Below are 16,510 nucleotides of genomic sequence, written 5' to 3'. Positions count from 1 at the left end.
GATTGCCAGAGGTTGAGGCCACCCTGAGACTACATAGTGAATTCCAGGTCAGCCTGGCCCACCTGCTCCCCTGCACATTGTTGTCACATTGTTTTCTTTGGGGCAGGGTAGAGCTCTTTAACCAGGAGGCCTGGGGAAGTTTGGCAGCCTGCTTCATCTGTCCAGCCGGCCTGGGATGGGCCAGCCTCCCTTCCAGTTTTCCCATCTCCCCTCTGACCTTGGGGCTGTGGGAGCCTAGCAAGCTGGAGCGGCTTCTAGCCAGCGGCCCCTCAGGGAGCCAGCTGCAGGCCCTTGCTCTTGGACTGCTGAAGGTGTGGTCACCATGCCCCAGGCCTACTCTTCATGGGGTGTGGGGGCTGCAAGCCCCTTCCCACAACATGGAGTGGGCATGCACTGTGGCAGGATCCCACGGGTATCCTGTGCAGGACTGGAAGCAGATGATGCCCGGGGGGGAGGGAGGGCACTCCTCAACATAAGCAGATGCCCAGGTGGCATGAGCTACTGGGCTCTGTTCCTCATGTGGTGAGTGGTGGCCACCTTGGATATTTCTGCTTCCCTTTCTGGGTTCCCACCCCTGCCATGGGTAGAGACTAGCCCAGGAGGTGGCTCTGTTGGGATGTGGGCCCTGCTATGGCCTGCTCTGCCAGCTAGTGTTAAGTGCATTGGAACCTCCTCTTTGCTGTCCTTTGGAATTATGTGGGGTGATCCCCATCCTACAGGTGGGAAAAGTGAGACTCTGAAATGTTAGCTGATTGGCCCAGGGTTGAACTGGTGGGTGCCAGGTCCCAAAGTGCTTTCTCTTTCCCACTTGTAGCTGGCATTGGGTTGTGAGGTGGTCTGGTTGGGAAGCCAGGAGCCCTCTCTAGCTGATAGTTAATAAACTGCTCAGGCCCAATATCCCTCACTAGCAACTACCTTCGCTCAGCTGCTGCAGACCACTCATCAGAGGTGCGTGGGCAAACACTGCTGTGTATTTTGATCATGGCATCCTCTGTCTTCCCAGGAGCCCAGCCCTTGTCAGTTCCCTAGAAGCCAACTAGTGGTTGATGGAGTCCCCTAAGACTTTTTCATCCTGTCCCCTGGGCATGGCTGACTTCCCCAGATTCCTCACCAGGAAACCCAGATCCAGCCATTCTGTTACACTATTCGATGAGAACCCTGTGGGGCATTCCCCATGACCTTTATGTGTGTGATGTGTGAAGGTGACATGAGGTGAGAACAGGCATCCTCACAGAGCTGCACCATGACCCACACAGGGCTTCTCTTGTTTAGCTTTTGGTTTCAAGATAGGGTCTCATACTATAGCCTCACTGGGCCTTGAACTTGCAGTCATCCTCCTGCCTCAGCCTCACAAGTGCTAAAATTACAGCCATGTACCATCCTGCCCAGCCCAGGCAAGCCTTCCGATAAGACTCAGGAGAACCCTCAGCAGAGATCGGAAGTGAGGAATCAGGCCATCTCTGGCCAGAGGACAGAGGTTTCTATGGAGACAATGAGCAGGAAGGAAGCATGGGACTCAGGGGCAGGGCAGTGGGAGCCCAGGAGGGTGGGGGTTGGGGGTGTCAAGCAGTAGAACGTGGAATCTCAGTCTCCTTGAGCACTTAGGGAAATCAAGGCCCGTGGTGCATGGTCATGCAATGCCAGCACGGCTTTGCCTGCCTTGAGTATCACTGGGAGGAGGGACCACACTCCTGAGCAGCTGACAACCGCCGCATATGTGTCTTGGAGCCCCAACATTGTATGGGACTAAGCTCTGTAAGAGCACCTGTAAGCTGGCCCATGGCGTGGGGGAGGGTTGATGCAGGCCATCTCTTCCTTCTGGCCTTGTTTGTTTTCCGGAAGGTCTGGGACAACAGGCAGAGCCCAACCCTCACCACTGCCCAGAGAACGCAGTAGCGCCTCCCCCACACAGACTGTGGCCTTTTGTTTTCTGGGTGACACTAGCATCAGGCGGTGTGTCCGGGTGACTAATCTCCTCCAGGCTGGGCAGCTGTCACAGGGCAGCCTGAGCAAATGAGTAGGGAAAGCTGACACCCTAGGGGTAGCTGGCAAGCTAGTGCCCCAGCAGCACTGGGCAGCTGGGCCTGCAGGTTCCTCTTCACAGGACAGAGTGGACCCCATCTCAGGTAGTGCTGGGCCGGGACCCAAGCTTTGTCACTGATTGGCTGTATGACTCTGAGCTTGGCTCCCTCTCCTGTACTGTGCTTGCATCAAGTCAGAAGATAAAGGGCTTGCCTGGGGCCAGTCACATAGTAGGTGTTGGGTAAATGGGGTGGCCATGTTATGGTCCTTTCCCTAAACTATCTTACTTCCCTCCCAGGGGTCCAGGGGTCCAAGAGGCTGAGAGCAGACCCAGGATCCAGCACTAATTAGCTATACGGGCTTTGTGAATGTCTCCCTTTTGTGCCTCAGTTTCTGCATCAAAAACTCAGAAGGGCTGGGCGGCAGAGGTAGCAGGATCTCCATGAGTTCAAGGCCAGCCTGAGACTACATAGTGAATTCCAGATCAGCCTTGGCTAGAGTGAAACCCTACCTTGGTGGGGGGGCAGGAATAAACCCTCACAAGGGGCATGTGTGTGTTTCCCTGACATTCATTCAATTGATTGTTAGTGGGATGACACCTATTGGGTGAGGAAGCCCATGCCTGCACTCATGTCCCCCAGGGAATGAGTCAGGGGGAAAGGGCTCTAGCCCCTGGCAGCCAGGGAGGCCTGAGTCAAAGCCATGGAACCAGTCACAGCCATGGATTGGTGCTGCCAGGGTGACACAAGAACTGTGCCTGCTGAGAGCCTGGCCTCAGCATTAGGGGTGACATACCCTCAACCAGCAGTGGGCAAGAGGGAGGATAGTCAAAGAGGATGGGCCGGAAGTTCCCGCTGGCTAAATGCAGGTCGGCTCCTGCCTCAGATTGTAAACCTGGGGTGTGTAGCCTCGGCACTGGGGACAATGTGTGGGATTGGGAGGAGTCAGACATGATACCTGAGACATTCATACTCTATGCCTCCTTCAGAAAGGTTATATTGAACTGAGCCACTTAGTTCCAGAAATTTCTTAGAGATACAAGCCCATTCTCAGAACCCAGAAGGCTTTTCTTTTGTCTAAGCCTCTTACTGCATCTCCCAGTGAACACAGGAGCATTCCTCCTGTGGGGCTGCCTCTAGGTCTTCTGAAGCCTAGTTTCTCAGGACCTCTCACCCCAGGGCTGGGCAGAGACGGGAGTTCTTAGCAGAAGTGGGGTTCTTAGCAAAGAGCCTCATTGTCTTAGCACTGCTTAGTGGTGCTGCACCCCTGGAGGAGAGACCCTGTTCCGTGTTGGGGCAGGAGTACTCAATGGAAGGACAGGGCTGGGCTCTACAGGCCGCCTAGGCACACTCCAGCTCCCAGCTTTCTTTTTCTTTTTCATCAGCTTCTGGCAAGGGAAGTGAAGCCTTTTTAGGCCTAGGCGTCTGGAGGTTCTGATGCCTGGGCAAAGAAAGCCACTCTTACCCAGGACTCCTTGGTTATACCTGCGTAAAGCTTGCTGGGAAAGTGTCTATAGTCTCTAGCCATTGTAGATGTGGGCTCCTCCACACATTCCCTAGTACCCACAAGCACTGTTACGGAGGCCAGAGGCCCAAGGTGCCATCACTCCTAGTTCCTAAGTGTCCCTCTCAGCTCACTGGGCAGTTTGGCCCAGCTCCTGATGCTCTTGGTCTGTTGTGTCCAACAGCCCCTGTCCTGCCCCAGGCATGGAGACCTTCTTTAGGAGACACTTCCAGCGGAAGGCACCAGGCCCTGGAGAAGGGCAGCGACGGCCCAGCAGTGTGAGCCTACCCACGGGCAAGGCCCGGCGCCGCTCACCTGCAGGCCAGGCCTCCTCCTCACTGGCTCAGAGGCGCCGCTCCAGTGCACAGCTCCAGGGCTGCCTCCCAAGCTGCGGGGTGGGCATTCATAGTGCCAGCCGCAGGCGCTCCAGTACCGCACCCCCTGCCTGCAACCCTCGCTTTGTGGTGGATAAGGTGCCCATCCTGCAGCCTGCCACTGTTGGGGCTCAGCTTCTGTGTGCACCCTTGCTGTTGGCTGGGCTTGTGGGCATGAAGGAGGAAGGAGAGAAAGGGGTCCAGGAGAGAGCTGAGACTGCTTGGGCATCTAGTGATACTCAGCCAGGCACTAGGACACCCAGGCACTCCTCACAGCACGACACCCAGCCATTGCTTCCCTTGCCCCGTTGTCTGCGCCGAGCCTCCTCCCACCGACTCCCAGCCGACGTGGTGTACGGCCACACACTGTGGGGTCTGCATGGCCGTTATCGTCGCCTCAGTCAGCAGCGGCAGTCCTCAGGACAGTACCCTGGCCCTGGGGGCCGAAGCAGAAGAGCCTCGGGCACCACGGCTGGCTCGGTGATGCCTGCCCGGGTGCGCCCGCTATCCCGCAGGCGCCAGGTTGCCCTGAGGCGCAAGTCGGCTGGACCCCAGTCTTGGAGCGCCCTACTTATGTAGGTATAGCAGCAGCCATCTGGGGAGTAGCCGCCTCCTAGGGGTGTGGCTCAGGGTGAGAACCTTGAGGGTCTGCAGGTGACCTACTCAGAAGCAGTTCCGAGCAGTGGTAGAAGCCAGCACACCCAGAACATTTTTACAGAGGTAGTCTCCTGTAAGAGAGAGCCTCAGAGTGCCTGAGCCCCTCTCCTGCCCCTATCCCGTAGGGAAGGCAGTAGTCAAGTTCCCAGCTAGCCCTAGGCCTTCAGCTGTCACCTTTTCTGTAGGAAAGCCATCTCCAAGTCGGGCCTCCAACACCTGGCGCTCCCTCCTTCCGCCCCTGGGGCCCCGTGTGGTGAATCTGAGCGGCAGATCCGGAGCACTGTGGACTGGAGTGTGAGTAGCTGGGCGCTAAGAGGGATGGTGTGACAGAATAGCCCTGGGTGCCAGCCTCTGCTGGGCTCTGGCCGTCCTGAGCAGTCAGGACACAAGGCTTGTAGGCAAATGAGAGAGGAGCCTCTGGATCTGGGCAGACTTTCAGGATTGAGAGGGGAGACCTTTGAGCCAGGCTTAGAGTACTGGGGAAAGCAGCGTAGAGGAAGGCAGATTTTGGTGGATGCAGCCTGTTTGTTTTGGGAGATGCCGGATGGGTAGGGCAGGGGCAGCAAGTGTACACTAAACATGGTCATCCCGTGGTCTAGGAGTCAGCAACCTATGGGGAGCACATCTGGTTCGAGACCAACGTGTCGGGAGACTTCTGCTATGTTGGGGAGCAGTACTGTGTAGCCAAGATGCTGGTGAGTGACTCAGTGGAGCTGCTGCCCCCTGGTGGTAGAACAGGGTCTAGGCTTCTGCAGGAGGCAGCCATAGTCCCTCCCACAGATGGGCACAGCTTTGACCTGGGCACTCTTGACCAGCTACCCCAAGGCAAGGGAAAGGGGGCCTTATTTGATACCAGCTCTCATACAGAGGTTATGTTCTTTGCGCGTCCTGAGATGCTATCTGGGATAGAATTACCTGGTTCCTCAGGGTTTCTCTTCTCTTCATCCTTCAGCAGAAATCGGTGTCCAGGAGAAAGTGTGCAGCCTGCAAGATTGTGGTGCACACCCCGTGCATTGAACAGCTAGAGAAGGTGCGTGTGGCTTCTCAGCCTTTGTGCCCTCCCCCTGGGACACCAAAGCCCTCTTAACACACGCATTCATGTTTCTACACAGACACGTGCACATTATCATAACAGACACCACCTGCTGGCAGTGATCTAGCACGCATAATGGTGAAACACTAAAAGACCCTTAAGCCGAATGCCTGCACTTAAGCCTGGCTCCCCCTGCTTATCAGCTGCTGTACCCCTCTGCCTAGAACAGATATGACATAGAGTGGGATCCACTGAGTAGTATCTAATGGCATGAGTTAACAAGTGATGGCCGTTTTACTGTATCCAGACTAACACTCAGAAGAGGTCACTGAGAGCCGGGGATACAGCTCAGTGCTAGAGCACTTGCCCACCGTGAGGTCTTGAGTTCAGCCCTCAGTACTGCCAGAACAAGCCTTGTTGAACAAAACTTGTTGAAGCTTCATCGCTCCACTGCAACTAGGCTTGTCTTGAGACGCTGCAGAGCCTGGCACTGTCCCTTACATGCTACCTCTATAGTCCTTTCCCGATTGGACCATTGTCCAAGCATGTCTGCAGAGCGGAAGAGGAATGCTGGGCTGTCAGGTTGGTAGAGACAGGGGATGGGAGATGATGTGAAGATAAGAGCTCTCCAGCCTGCAGAAGCCCAGGCCAACATGTGACGAGCTCTTCGGGTTGGTTTTTCTTGGCCTTGAATTGTAGAGGGAGGCCTCCCTGTGACTTGAGGCTGAAGCAGGGACTGTTGGGAAAGAGAAATAGAAACACAGTCCAGGCCAGGTATAGTAGTATGCACCCATAATCCCAGCACTAAGGAGGAAGAGGCAAAAGGATAGCAAGCCATGCCTTGTGATGCAAGCCTTTAATCCCAGTACTCAGGAGGCAGAAGTAGGAGGACATGTTCCAAGGGCTCCTGGGGTGATTTGAGACTCTGCCTGTGAGGTTGACCCTATTCAAAAGGAGGCTCTGACATTTTAGTGGTCACTATAATGTCTCATAGATCAATTTCCGCTGTAAGCCATCCTTCCGAGAATCAGGCTCCAGAAACGTCCGAGAGGTAAGTGCAGGTGGTGAGAAACTTGGAGGCCCCAAGTTCTTGAGGGGAGGTCTCTGCAGTATCTGTAGAGTGCCACAAGGGGGCTCCGTTCCTTCTAAGCTGAGACTCTGGTCACCCAAAGGGAAGGATTGCTAGCGTGTCTGCAGGGGGTGGGGTACAGCCTATGCATCCAGCTGCTCAGCTCTCTCCCTGCTGGGTCTCACCTTTTCCTCCAGGCCATGGAGAAGTCCCACCTTAGTGCAGTGGGACTGTGGAGGACTTCCTGTGGCCTGAGCGCTCACTGCTGATGCATTGTGGGATGTGGGCTGTGTTCAGCCTGTACCTGTGTTCTTCACTCACTCCAGTGACATTTCTTTCTTCTTCCCAGCCAACATTCGTAAGGCACCACTGGGTACACAGACGGCGCCAAGATGGCAAGTGTCGGCATTGTGGGAAGGTGAGGGCTTTGCCTGAGGATACCTCCTGCTGCCCACAGGCACTGTGTCCAGCATGAAGACTGACCACAGCCCCAGGGTGCAGAGTCTTGTCTGGTTCTCAGTCAGTTTGTTCCCAAGCCCCCTAGCTGAACATGGAAGGGAGGAAGGTTTCCGTCCACTGCCTTGTGTCTCCATGTTTTGAAGTTGTAGTGAACCCTTTGGGAACCATAGGACTTTTCATTCACTCACTCAGCAGATAATCGCCAAGCGGATGTTGAATGTATAGCCCTGAGCTGGGCAGCAGGTTCCAGGTCCCTGAGGACAATAGCTTGCAGACTGCACCGGGTGTCTCCCACACACAATGCAGTTTCTTTGTCCACCTGTGTTCCTTGTCTCCCTCAGTGAGTGTGGGCTTTCATGGCCACAGTGTGTGTCCTGTGTATAGTAGCCCTTGATAACAGTTGATGGAGTGGACAGGGAATGAACATGAGGGTACAGTGAGCAGGCAGCACAAAACTTTGAGGGGACCTGGCTAGGTCCAGGGGGCAGAAAGGCGAGGAAACGTGAGTTGTGCAGGAGTTGGCCCTCAGATCCCCCAGAGCACACGTGCACCTAACAGTAGCCTCCATAGGTCACTCATGGGCTCCTATTAAGCATCTCTGCCCTCAGGCCTTGTTTTTACTTGGTTTCCTGGAGTAAAAAGAGGCTGGCAGCAGAGGGCAAGATCTCTACTAGCTCCACCCTGTGCCCATACCACCCTATCCATCCCCAGGGCTTCCAGCAGAAGTTCACCTTCCACAGTAAGGAGATCGTGGCCATCAGCTGCTCCTGGTGCAAGCAAGCAGTGAGTAGCACCCCACCCTGCGCTGGGCTGCAGTGAGGCTCCCAGTTTGGACCTCGTTCAGCCCACCCTTGCCCATGGCTTCTTGCAGTACCACAGCAAGGTGTCATGCTTCATGCTGCAGCAGATCGAGGAGCCCTGCTCCCTGGGGGTCCATGCAGCTGTGGTCATCCCGCCCACCTGGATCCTGCGGGCCCGGAGGCCCCAGGTGAGTCCCTCCTGTACCCTTGGTGCTTCTCCCCCATGGGACCTGTCTTCTATGCCTTGTCACCAACACCTGCTCTTCTTGCAGAATACCCTCAAGGCCAGCAAAAAGAAAAAAAGAACATCGTTCAAGAGGAAATCTAGCAAGAAAGGTCCTGAGGTTAGTCTTGGCCCAGAGGACAGGATGGGAAACTGAAGAGGTGTCTTTCCTGAGGTCCTTATACCACTCTCTCCCCACCCCCAGCTGCTACTGCCCCTTCAGCCTTTGGTGGGTCAGGCTGGGGCCTGAAGAGAGCAGGAGATCAGCTCCCTTGCCCTCTAAGGCCAGACCCACCATAAGGTCTGCAGAGAGGGTGGCATGGCACCGGGGCCTGCTGAGGAGAGGTAGAGTCTTCTCACGGGCTGTCTTTGTCTTCAAGGAGGGCCGCTGGAGACCCTTCATCATCAGGCCCACGCCATCCCCCCTCATGAAGCCCCTGCTGGTGTTTGTGAACCCTAAGAGTGGAGGCAACCAGGTAAGCACAGGCTCCCCTCCCATTGAGGGTTTGGAGTTAAAGTCACCTGTTCATGGTTGTTCTAGGGTCTGTTTGGGGCATGTGCCCACAGCTCTCTTTCTCAAGGACCCAGCAAAGGCCCTATACCATCTTTACCCTCCACTCCTTATTGGGCCTACAGCCTTTCTGTCCATCTCCTCATTCTTCTCATCCATTCCCCAGTACCACTCCTCTCTTTTCCCCCTCAGGGTGCTAAGATCATTCAGTCTTTCCTCTGGTACCTTAATCCCCGACAAGTCTTTGACCTAAGCCAAGGAGGCCCCAAGGAAGCGTAAGTGCTTGTGAAGTTCTCTGCAGGACAGCAGGGGTTGCCTGGTTCTGGGCCACAGCACACTTCTGACCACCTTCCTGTCTTCCCCTGGCACAGGCTGGAAATGTACCGCAAAGTACACAATTTGAGAATCCTGGCCTGTGGGGGTGATGGCACGGTGAGTTCTGGCTTAGGACTGAGGCTGACGCACTGGGTCCCCGTTGGGCCTCACTAACCTCTGCTGTCCCACCCGCCTCCAGGTCGGCTGGATTCTCTCCACCCTGGACCAGCTGCGCCTAAAACCTTCACCTCCTGTGGCCATCCTGCCCCTGGGTACTGGCAATGACCTGGCCCGCACCCTCAACTGGGGTGGGGTAAGCACCCTTGGGAGCAGGGTTGGGGCGGAGAGTGTCTCTGCCCCAGCAAAGGATCAGTCCCAGCTTCCTCCCCACCGCTTCCCAACAGGGTTACACAGATGAGCCCGTATCAAAGATCCTTTCCCATGTCGAAGAGGGGAACGTGGTGCAGCTAGATCGCTGGGACCTCCAAGCAGAGCCAAACCCTGAGGCAGGGCTGGAGGAGCGAGATGAGGGTGCCACTGACCGGGTGAGTCGGCCAGGGAAACCATGCTGTAGCTCAAGTGCTTGGAATTCCCAGGGGAACTGGTTGGGCCTCACATATCTACTTACTGGTTCTGGGAGCATGGGTGTCTGCAGTTCTCCAAGCTCCAGCTTCTTTGTCCCAGGGGGATCATGGCACCCATCTCAGAGGATTTTTTTGGTTTTGGTTTTTGTTTTTTTGAGGTAAGGTCTTACACTAGTTCAGGGTGAATTCACTATGTAGCCTCAGGGTGGCCTCGAACTCTGGGTGATCCTCCTACCTCTGCCTCCTGAGTGCTGAGATTAAAGGCATGCGCCACCACACCCAGCCTTACAAGATTTTTAAAAAATATTTATATTTACTTACTTTAAGGGGGTGGGGGCAGATACAGAGAATGGGCATACCAGGGCCTCTAGCCACTGCAAGTGAATTCCAGATACATGCACCAACACTGCATCTAGTTTACCTGGGAATTGGGGAAGTGAACCTTAGGCTTCACAGGCAAGCACCTTAACTGCTAAGCCATCTCTCCAGCCCACAAACTTATTTATTATTATTATTTTTTGTTTTGTTTTTTGAGGTAGGGTTTCACTGTAGTCCAGGCTGACCTAGAATTCACTATGTAGTCTCAGGATGGCTTAAACTTACAGTGAACCTCCTCCTACCTCTGCCTCCTGAGTGCTGGGATTAAAGGTGTGCTAAGATGACTTTTTATTCAGCCACCTGGCATGTGCTTGCTGAGAGTTTCCTGTGTGCCAGAGTATGTTCTAAGCAGTGATAAAACTAAGTCCCCACTCGTGGAGCACATGCAGTATATGGCATATGGGGACACAGTACTGGGAAGAATCCAGCAGGTGCTCAAAGGAGCAGCCCCCCACCCCAACCTTGGCAGAGCAGGGCATCCTAGCAGTGCTGCTGTGGTGGGCCATGTGGTGGAGCTTGCCATACACTCACTGGGCCAAAAGGCCTCTAGTTAGTGGATGGTCTTGGCCCTGGGAGAAGGAGATATCTTTGAGGCCCTGCCCTCATTTCTGTGCCTTGACCTTTTTCTAGCTGCCCCTGGACGTCTTCAACAACTACTTCAGCTTGGGTTTTGATGCCCATGTCACCCTGGAGTTTCATGAGTCTCGAGGTTGGCAGCCTCCTGCTGAGGAAGTCTTGGGAGGAGAGGAGGGTAATGGGCATGTGTCCTAACATGAGGAGCGCCAGCAGCTTAACTGCCCACCCTTCCTCCCCCATTTCTTGTCTCCACCAGAGGCCAACCCAGAGAAATTCAACAGCCGCTTTCGGAACAAGATGTTCTATGCTGGGGTGAGTCTGGGTCCAACCAGCACTCTATTCCCTATGCTGACCTGTGTGCCAGGCAAAGGGAATCTTCTGCACGGTGTGTAGGGGATGGGGACTTTCATGAGATCATGCAACACCCTCTGTCTCCCACAGACAGCCTTCTCTGACTTCCTGATGGGCAGCTCCAAGGACTTGGCCAAGCACATCCGAGTGGTGGTAAGCAGGGCTGAGTGGAAGGCCCGGCAGGGTAGGGAGCCACCTGGCACATGTGTCCCCAGCACTCCTTCTTCTACCTCCAGTGTGATGGAATGGATCTGACCCCCAAAATTCAGGACCTAAAACCCCAGTGCATTGTTTTCCTGAACATCCCCAGGTAAGAAGAGTGAGTCCCAGATGAGCCCCTGCTGTTTCATCTCACGGAGCTGCCAGTCCACCTCACTGCCTTCCCTCCCTCAGGTACTGTGCGGGCACCATGCCCTGGGGCCATCCTGGGGAGCATCATGATTTCGAACCCCAGAGGCATGACGATGGCTACCTCGAGGTCATTGGCTTCACCATGACATCCCTGGTGAGTGGGCCTGCTGTGTCCCAAGCCCTTTGCTCACAGTGCCTGGAAACATGGCCTGAACAAGGAAAGAGTTTGCCCACTGTTGTCTCTGCCAGTCAGGACCAGGGGTTTTGGCTTACCTCCTTCCTCTGGCCGAGGGCTCAGTGTCCTCTGTCTTCTGACTGGAAAATGACTCCGCATCTCTCCTCTTGATGTGAGGGGTACCTTCACTTCCCCAGCCCCCACAGGAAGTCACCCAAACTGCCTGCCTCCCCTTTTCCTCCCGTCTGCACACTGTCTGGGAGTCCCCCTTGCCTTTGTGTCCTGACCAGAGTATCTCTGAAAGGAGTGCAGCGTGCCCCACCCCCTTCTGACCTGAGTCTCCTGTGCTCACAGGCAGCGCTGCAGGTGGGTGGGCACGGCGAGCGGTTGACACAGTGCAGAGAGGTGCTGCTCACCACGGCCAAAGCCATCCCCGTGCAGGTGGACGGGGAGCCCTGTAAGCTTGCAGCCTCACGCATTCGCATCGCCCTGCGGAATCAGGCCACCATGGTGCAGAAGGCCAAGCGCCGGAGTGCCGCACCTCTGCATAGCGAGTATGTCCCAGGATGGCCGCCGTGGGCCTGGGGTTGTACACAGCCCATTTCTAAGCCTTCGGTTTCTACCTTCCAAAGGAGCCTAGCGCATGGGGGAGGTGGCTTGGTGGCAGAGCAGTTAACCAGCATGTGGGAAGCCATGTGTTGGCTCCCCAGCACCAAAAATTGGGCAGGAGACTAACAGGGTTTTGAATGGGAGGCAGGACGTCCCTCTGAGCACTTAGCCCGGTGCCTCGTCAAGGATTAGTATCCTGGGCAAGACCCTTGCTGAGTTTCCTGTCCTTGGCCTTGCCCGTGCCCCACAGCCAGCAGCCGACTCCCGAGCAGCTGCGGATCCAGGTGAGCAGGGTCAGTATGCACGACTACGAGGCTCTGCACTATGACAAGGAGCAGCTCAAGGAGGCCTGTGAGTGACTGCGGGGCTGCGGGTGGGGGCGGGCGGCGGGAGCCGCCAGGTCGGGCCCGCAGCTGCTGAGGTGTGACTCTGTTCTCCAGCCGTGCCACTGGGCACTGTGGTGGTCCCTGGAGACAGTGACCTGGAGCTCTGCCGAGCCCACATTGAGAGGCTCCAGCAGGTAAGGCCGGAGGAGGTGGGGAACCTAAGCTCCCTTTCCTCCCCAGCCAATTTTTCCTACTCTCACCCTTTTTTCTCTCAACAGGAACCTGATGGTGCTGGGGCCAGGTCTCCAACATGCCAGAAACTTTCCCCCAAGTGGTGCTTCCTGGATGGTGAGTTCATCCCGAGACTCAGCTCCTGGCAAGCATAGGTGCTGCCCCACCTCCCTAGGGGAGTCTGGGTTGGGCAGCGGAAGACTTAGGCTGGGACATGGCCCTCCCGTGCTCCTCAGCCTGCCGTCTCTTCCACAGCCACCACTGCCAGCCGCTTCTACAGGATCGACAGGGCCCAGGTGAGCATTCCAGGCCTGCTTCCTCTACAGCCAGGCTTTCCAGGAAAGCCTCCCCACTGACACACAGGCCAGGCACGCTCACTGCAGCCTCACAGTCGTAACGCACTCACATGCCTGTGACCATGGATCATGCGCTCCTCCCCACCGCAATGCACAGCGATGGTATCAACAGAAAAGGAAGTTGGCAAACCAGGAAAGACTTGCTGGGTTGGTGGGAGGGCTTGGAAATGCAGTGCTATCCAGGAAGCAAAAGAAAAGAGCCAGATCTAGGTCACTGTGGAAAAAGCTTGGCAGTGAGAAATGGCTAGCAAGCTAGCAGACCGCACTCTCAGGTCAGGGACTGCCCACCTCCCTGGTGGCTCTGCTTATAGTGAGGCTTGTGTAGGTCTGCTACCCTTGTTACCTGCCCCTCACTCCTGCCATCAGGGTCCTAGAGGGCCATGTGACTGGTCCTGACCCTCAGCCCTGACTTCCCTACCCACAGGAGCACCTCAACTATGTGACGGAGATTGCTCAGGATGAAATCTATATCCTGGACCCCGAGCTGCTGGGGGCATCGGCTCAGCCTGACCTCCCCACCCCCACCTCCCCTCTCCCTGCCTCCCCTTGCTCCCCCACACCCCGGTGAGTCCCAGACCCTCCCCCCTTTTCTCCATCTGCTAGCTTTAAATCCTGTGTAATAGCTGCCAGTTTAGAATTTCAGCCTAAGAATATCAGACTGCCCCTCTACCACCGTGCTCCCTCCATCTGAGCACTCCTCCCCACTTCTGCTGGCCTCCAGCTCTGCTTGTGGCCTGGTCTACAAAGAGTGGCCACTGAAGATGGTGGTCCAAACAAGGCCTTTTCCCAACCCGGAACACCCTCTGGCTCCCGTAGCCTGACTGCCTGTGTCCCCGGAATCCTCTCTGTTCCTCTAGGTAGCCTGGCCTCTCTCACCTCTCAGTTCTTTGAGGCCTCAGGCCAATCCACCTCTAGATTTTGTCCTTGCTGCCTAACATCTGCCCCCTTTTCCCAGTACTCCCATTTCAGCTTGGCTTTTCCCCCATAGCCAGCTGCTTGGTCATGCTACCCTCTTCTGTTTGATAGCCTTTCCAGATTCCTTATTTATCAATTGACCCGTGTGTGCACTACAATGTCAGCTACACAAGGGCAAGTTCTCCATCTCGTGCTCACTGCTGTATCCCCAGTGCCTAGCACAGTGTGGGAGGCACTCAATAAACTGTTGAAATTGTGAAGGGCACCACAGTTGGGGCCAGGGAGGTTGGCCAGCTGGACCTGGCTGAGCTGGGTCACATCTTGCCCTGCTCTGTTTGCAGGTCACTGCAAGGGGACGCTGCTCCGCCTCAAGGTGAGGCTTCTCCCCCTGGCTCCCCACTGTCCCTAGTCATAGAGCTGAGGCTTAGCTGGAGGCAGGATTCACACACAGCTGTTGTGCCCCACGTGGTCATGTTCCTAACCAAGCCCAGCCCTTGGCACATGTGCCTCAGCAGGCACCCTTCCCTGAACAAGACATCATCATGCGCATGTTCACACAGCACCCTAAGCTCAGGCCTCTGACCCGAGTTACAACAGGCGGGTGTTCCGTACAGGTGAGGAGCTGATTGAGGCCGCCAAGAGGAACGACTTCTGTAAGGTACCAGCGCCAGGGCTCTCCCCGTAACCCCTCACACTGGGAGTGTTAGCACTGCCATCTCTCCCCAGCTGATGTTCCCCTGGGTCATTGCGGGCATTATGATTTTCCCACCTCACCTTGTCCTGTCTGTTCACACCACAGGAGGTGTCTCCTGGTAGGTACAGGCTGCCAAATCCAGTCAGCCTGTGCTTAGAGGAATCACAGCCTCCAAGGCTTGGCAGTGCCCCTGGGGAGTCTGTGACTCCTGGGGTGAGAGACCCATTTTGTCTCTCACAATGAGGTGTGTGAGCCTGTGTTCAGGTTCATCCCTATGGCCTGTGGTGTGTGCTGGGAAGAGAGGGTTTCCCAGGAGGCTTAGCCCTGCTCTGACCCCTGCTGTCAGCTCCAGGAGCTCCACCGAGCTGGAGGGGACCTCACGCACAGGGACCAGCGGGGCCGCACGCTTCTGCACCACGCGGTCAGCACTGGCAGCAAGGAAGTGGTCCGCTACCTGCTCGACCATGGTGAGCTGTGCTCCTGGAGTTGGGTGGGGAGAGGAGGCTGTCAGGCTTCTGATCACCCATTTCCTCCCGCAGCTCCCCCAGAGATCCTGGATGCTGTGGAGGAAAAGTGAGTATCTTGGCTACCCTGGAGACCACCCTCCTTCCTCTAGCCCTTCCCATTTGTCACTCAGCCTATGACCCCTTCTCTACCAGTCTGGGGTGCTCTCTCTTCCCATATCCAAATTTCTGCCTTTTTTATGTCTGTGGGGAGATACTTGGGCAGGCCCAAACAATTGGAAGGGTCCACAGCCAGTCCCTGCTCTCCTAGCGGGGAGACGTGTCTACACCAGGCAGCAGCCCTGGGCCAGCGTACCATATGCCACTACATCGTGGAAGCTGGGGCCTCTCTCATGAAGACAGACCAGCAGGTAAGAGCCGGCCAAAGCACAAATCCATCCTTTCCCAAACCTGGAAGGGTTGGGGAGTGGGAGTGATGGAAGTTTGAAACTGCCCAGACCCTGAGAAACCTGAGCCAAGCCAGCAGGGGAGGACCTGGTGGCCTGGGAGGTCATCCTGACTATTCTAGTCAGGAAAGGGCCTTGGCTCTGTGGTCCCTTCCCTGATCCCAGTTCTGCCCTTATCCAGGGCGATACTCCCCGGCAGCGGGCTGAGAAGGCTCAGGACACAGAGCTGGCCGCCTACCTGGAGAACCGACAGCACTATCAGATGATCCAGCGGGAGGACCAGGAGACGGCTGTGTAGTCAGGAGGCCCATGCAGCAGCTGAGGGACTCTTAGCAGACGCCAAGCGCCCTCCTTGCCCTCCTCACTGCCACATTCCAGTCAGATGGCCGCAGTGGGGAGCCTACCCCAGGGAAGGAGCCCCAGGCTGCCCCTGAAGAGCCACCCTGGACTTGGCTCTGGGGAGCTGGGCTCCTACCTATCTCCAGGTTCACAGGAAACGGGCCCAGCTGCGGGTCCCTTCAGGGTAGCCTCACCCTCAAAGCAGTAGATGGAGGGCAGGACAGGACAGAGGGGCTCAGCACTGCCAGAGGCCCTAGGGAGGTTTTCGTGCCACCTGGTCTTTAGGGGAGGCTCCTGGGTACCCAGTCCTTCTCCCTGACCCACCTGCCCTGGGCTCCCAGAAACTCAAGAGCCTGCTGTATTCACCTGCCCGCTGCCCTGCTTGGCATCTACCCCGTGACCCTCCCCATGTACCCAGTCATTCTATTTCGGACTGTGTGGCCTGGGGTGGGGGGTGGAGCTCGAGGGTGACATGTTTACAGATGGGTGTGACTCAGTAAAGTGGATTTTTTTTTTTCCTTTCTGGTTTTTTTTTCCCCCTTGCTGTGAAGTTTTTTTATGAAGCAACAGCGTCTGTTGAGTTTTCCTCAGGGTGGGGGAATGGTCACTGTTGATCCAGACCCTTTCCTGGGGACGCTAGTGTCGTCCTGGGGTGGGCCTGCCCGGTTCCTGACCTCTGCCCGGCAGCCTAGCTGGTCAGGAGCAGGGGCGGAGCTGCTTTCCTCGGGCTTCCCGCTCCCGCTGCGACG

The 16,510-nt window shown here is 56.2% G+C and overlaps 1 protein-coding gene across 11 annotated transcripts in view; it reads left to right on the top strand.

Annotated features, from left to right (window-relative positions):
• Window positions 1-16,278, top strand: part of Dgkz (diacylglycerol kinase zeta) — a 35,713-nt gene extending 19,435 nt beyond the window's left edge. For 3 of the 11 annotated variants that reach the window (XM_045152591.1, XM_045152609.1, XM_045152596.1), the window contains exons 2-30: window positions 4,742-4,850; window positions 5,156-5,251; window positions 5,509-5,586; window positions 6,584-6,640; window positions 7,008-7,076; window positions 7,829-7,900; window positions 7,989-8,105; window positions 8,190-8,261; window positions 8,521-8,616; window positions 8,844-8,926; window positions 9,023-9,083; window positions 9,166-9,279; window positions 9,371-9,511; window positions 10,559-10,637; window positions 10,761-10,816; window positions 10,946-11,008; window positions 11,092-11,165; window positions 11,249-11,360; window positions 11,736-11,935; window positions 12,241-12,341; window positions 12,431-12,664; window positions 12,803-12,843; window positions 13,328-13,467; window positions 14,160-14,191; window positions 14,433-14,476; window positions 14,859-14,979; window positions 15,052-15,085; window positions 15,287-15,386; window positions 15,604-16,278. In XM_045152591.1, coding sequence (XP_045008526.1) covers window positions 4,742-4,850; window positions 5,156-5,251; window positions 5,509-5,586; window positions 6,584-6,640; window positions 7,008-7,076; window positions 7,829-7,900; window positions 7,989-8,105; window positions 8,190-8,261; window positions 8,521-8,616; window positions 8,844-8,926; window positions 9,023-9,083; window positions 9,166-9,279; window positions 9,371-9,511; window positions 10,559-10,637; window positions 10,761-10,816; window positions 10,946-11,008; window positions 11,092-11,165; window positions 11,249-11,360; window positions 11,736-11,935; window positions 12,241-12,341; window positions 12,431-12,664; window positions 12,803-12,843; window positions 13,328-13,467; window positions 14,160-14,191; window positions 14,433-14,476; window positions 14,859-14,979; window positions 15,052-15,085; window positions 15,287-15,386; window positions 15,604-15,720 — 2,713 coding nt within the window. In that variant the 3' untranslated portion in view covers window positions 15,721-16,278. Of the gene's footprint in view, window positions 1-3,709; window positions 4,475-4,741; window positions 4,851-5,155; window positions 5,252-5,508; window positions 5,587-6,583; window positions 6,641-7,007; window positions 7,077-7,828; window positions 7,901-7,988; window positions 8,106-8,189; window positions 8,262-8,520; window positions 8,617-8,843; window positions 8,927-9,022; window positions 9,084-9,165; window positions 9,280-9,370; window positions 9,512-10,558; window positions 10,638-10,760; window positions 10,817-10,945; window positions 11,009-11,091; window positions 11,166-11,248; window positions 11,361-11,735; window positions 11,936-12,240; window positions 12,342-12,430; window positions 12,665-12,802; window positions 12,844-13,327; window positions 13,468-14,159; window positions 14,192-14,432; window positions 14,477-14,858; window positions 14,980-15,051; window positions 15,086-15,286; window positions 15,387-15,603 lie in introns of those variants that run through there. The other 8 variants (XM_045152615.1, XM_004657200.3, XM_004657197.3 and 5 more) reach the window with 7 other exon arrangements.
• The last annotated feature ends 232 nt before the right edge of the window (window positions 16,279-16,510 follow it).

Source organism: Jaculus jaculus, chromosome 1 (assembly GCF_020740685.1).
Source record: "Jaculus jaculus isolate mJacJac1 chromosome 1, mJacJac1.mat.Y.cur, whole genome shotgun sequence".
Classification (NCBI taxonomy): domain Eukaryota; kingdom Metazoa; phylum Chordata; class Mammalia; order Rodentia; family Dipodidae; genus Jaculus; species Jaculus jaculus.
This window is presented reverse-complemented; position numbering and strand designations above follow the sequence as displayed.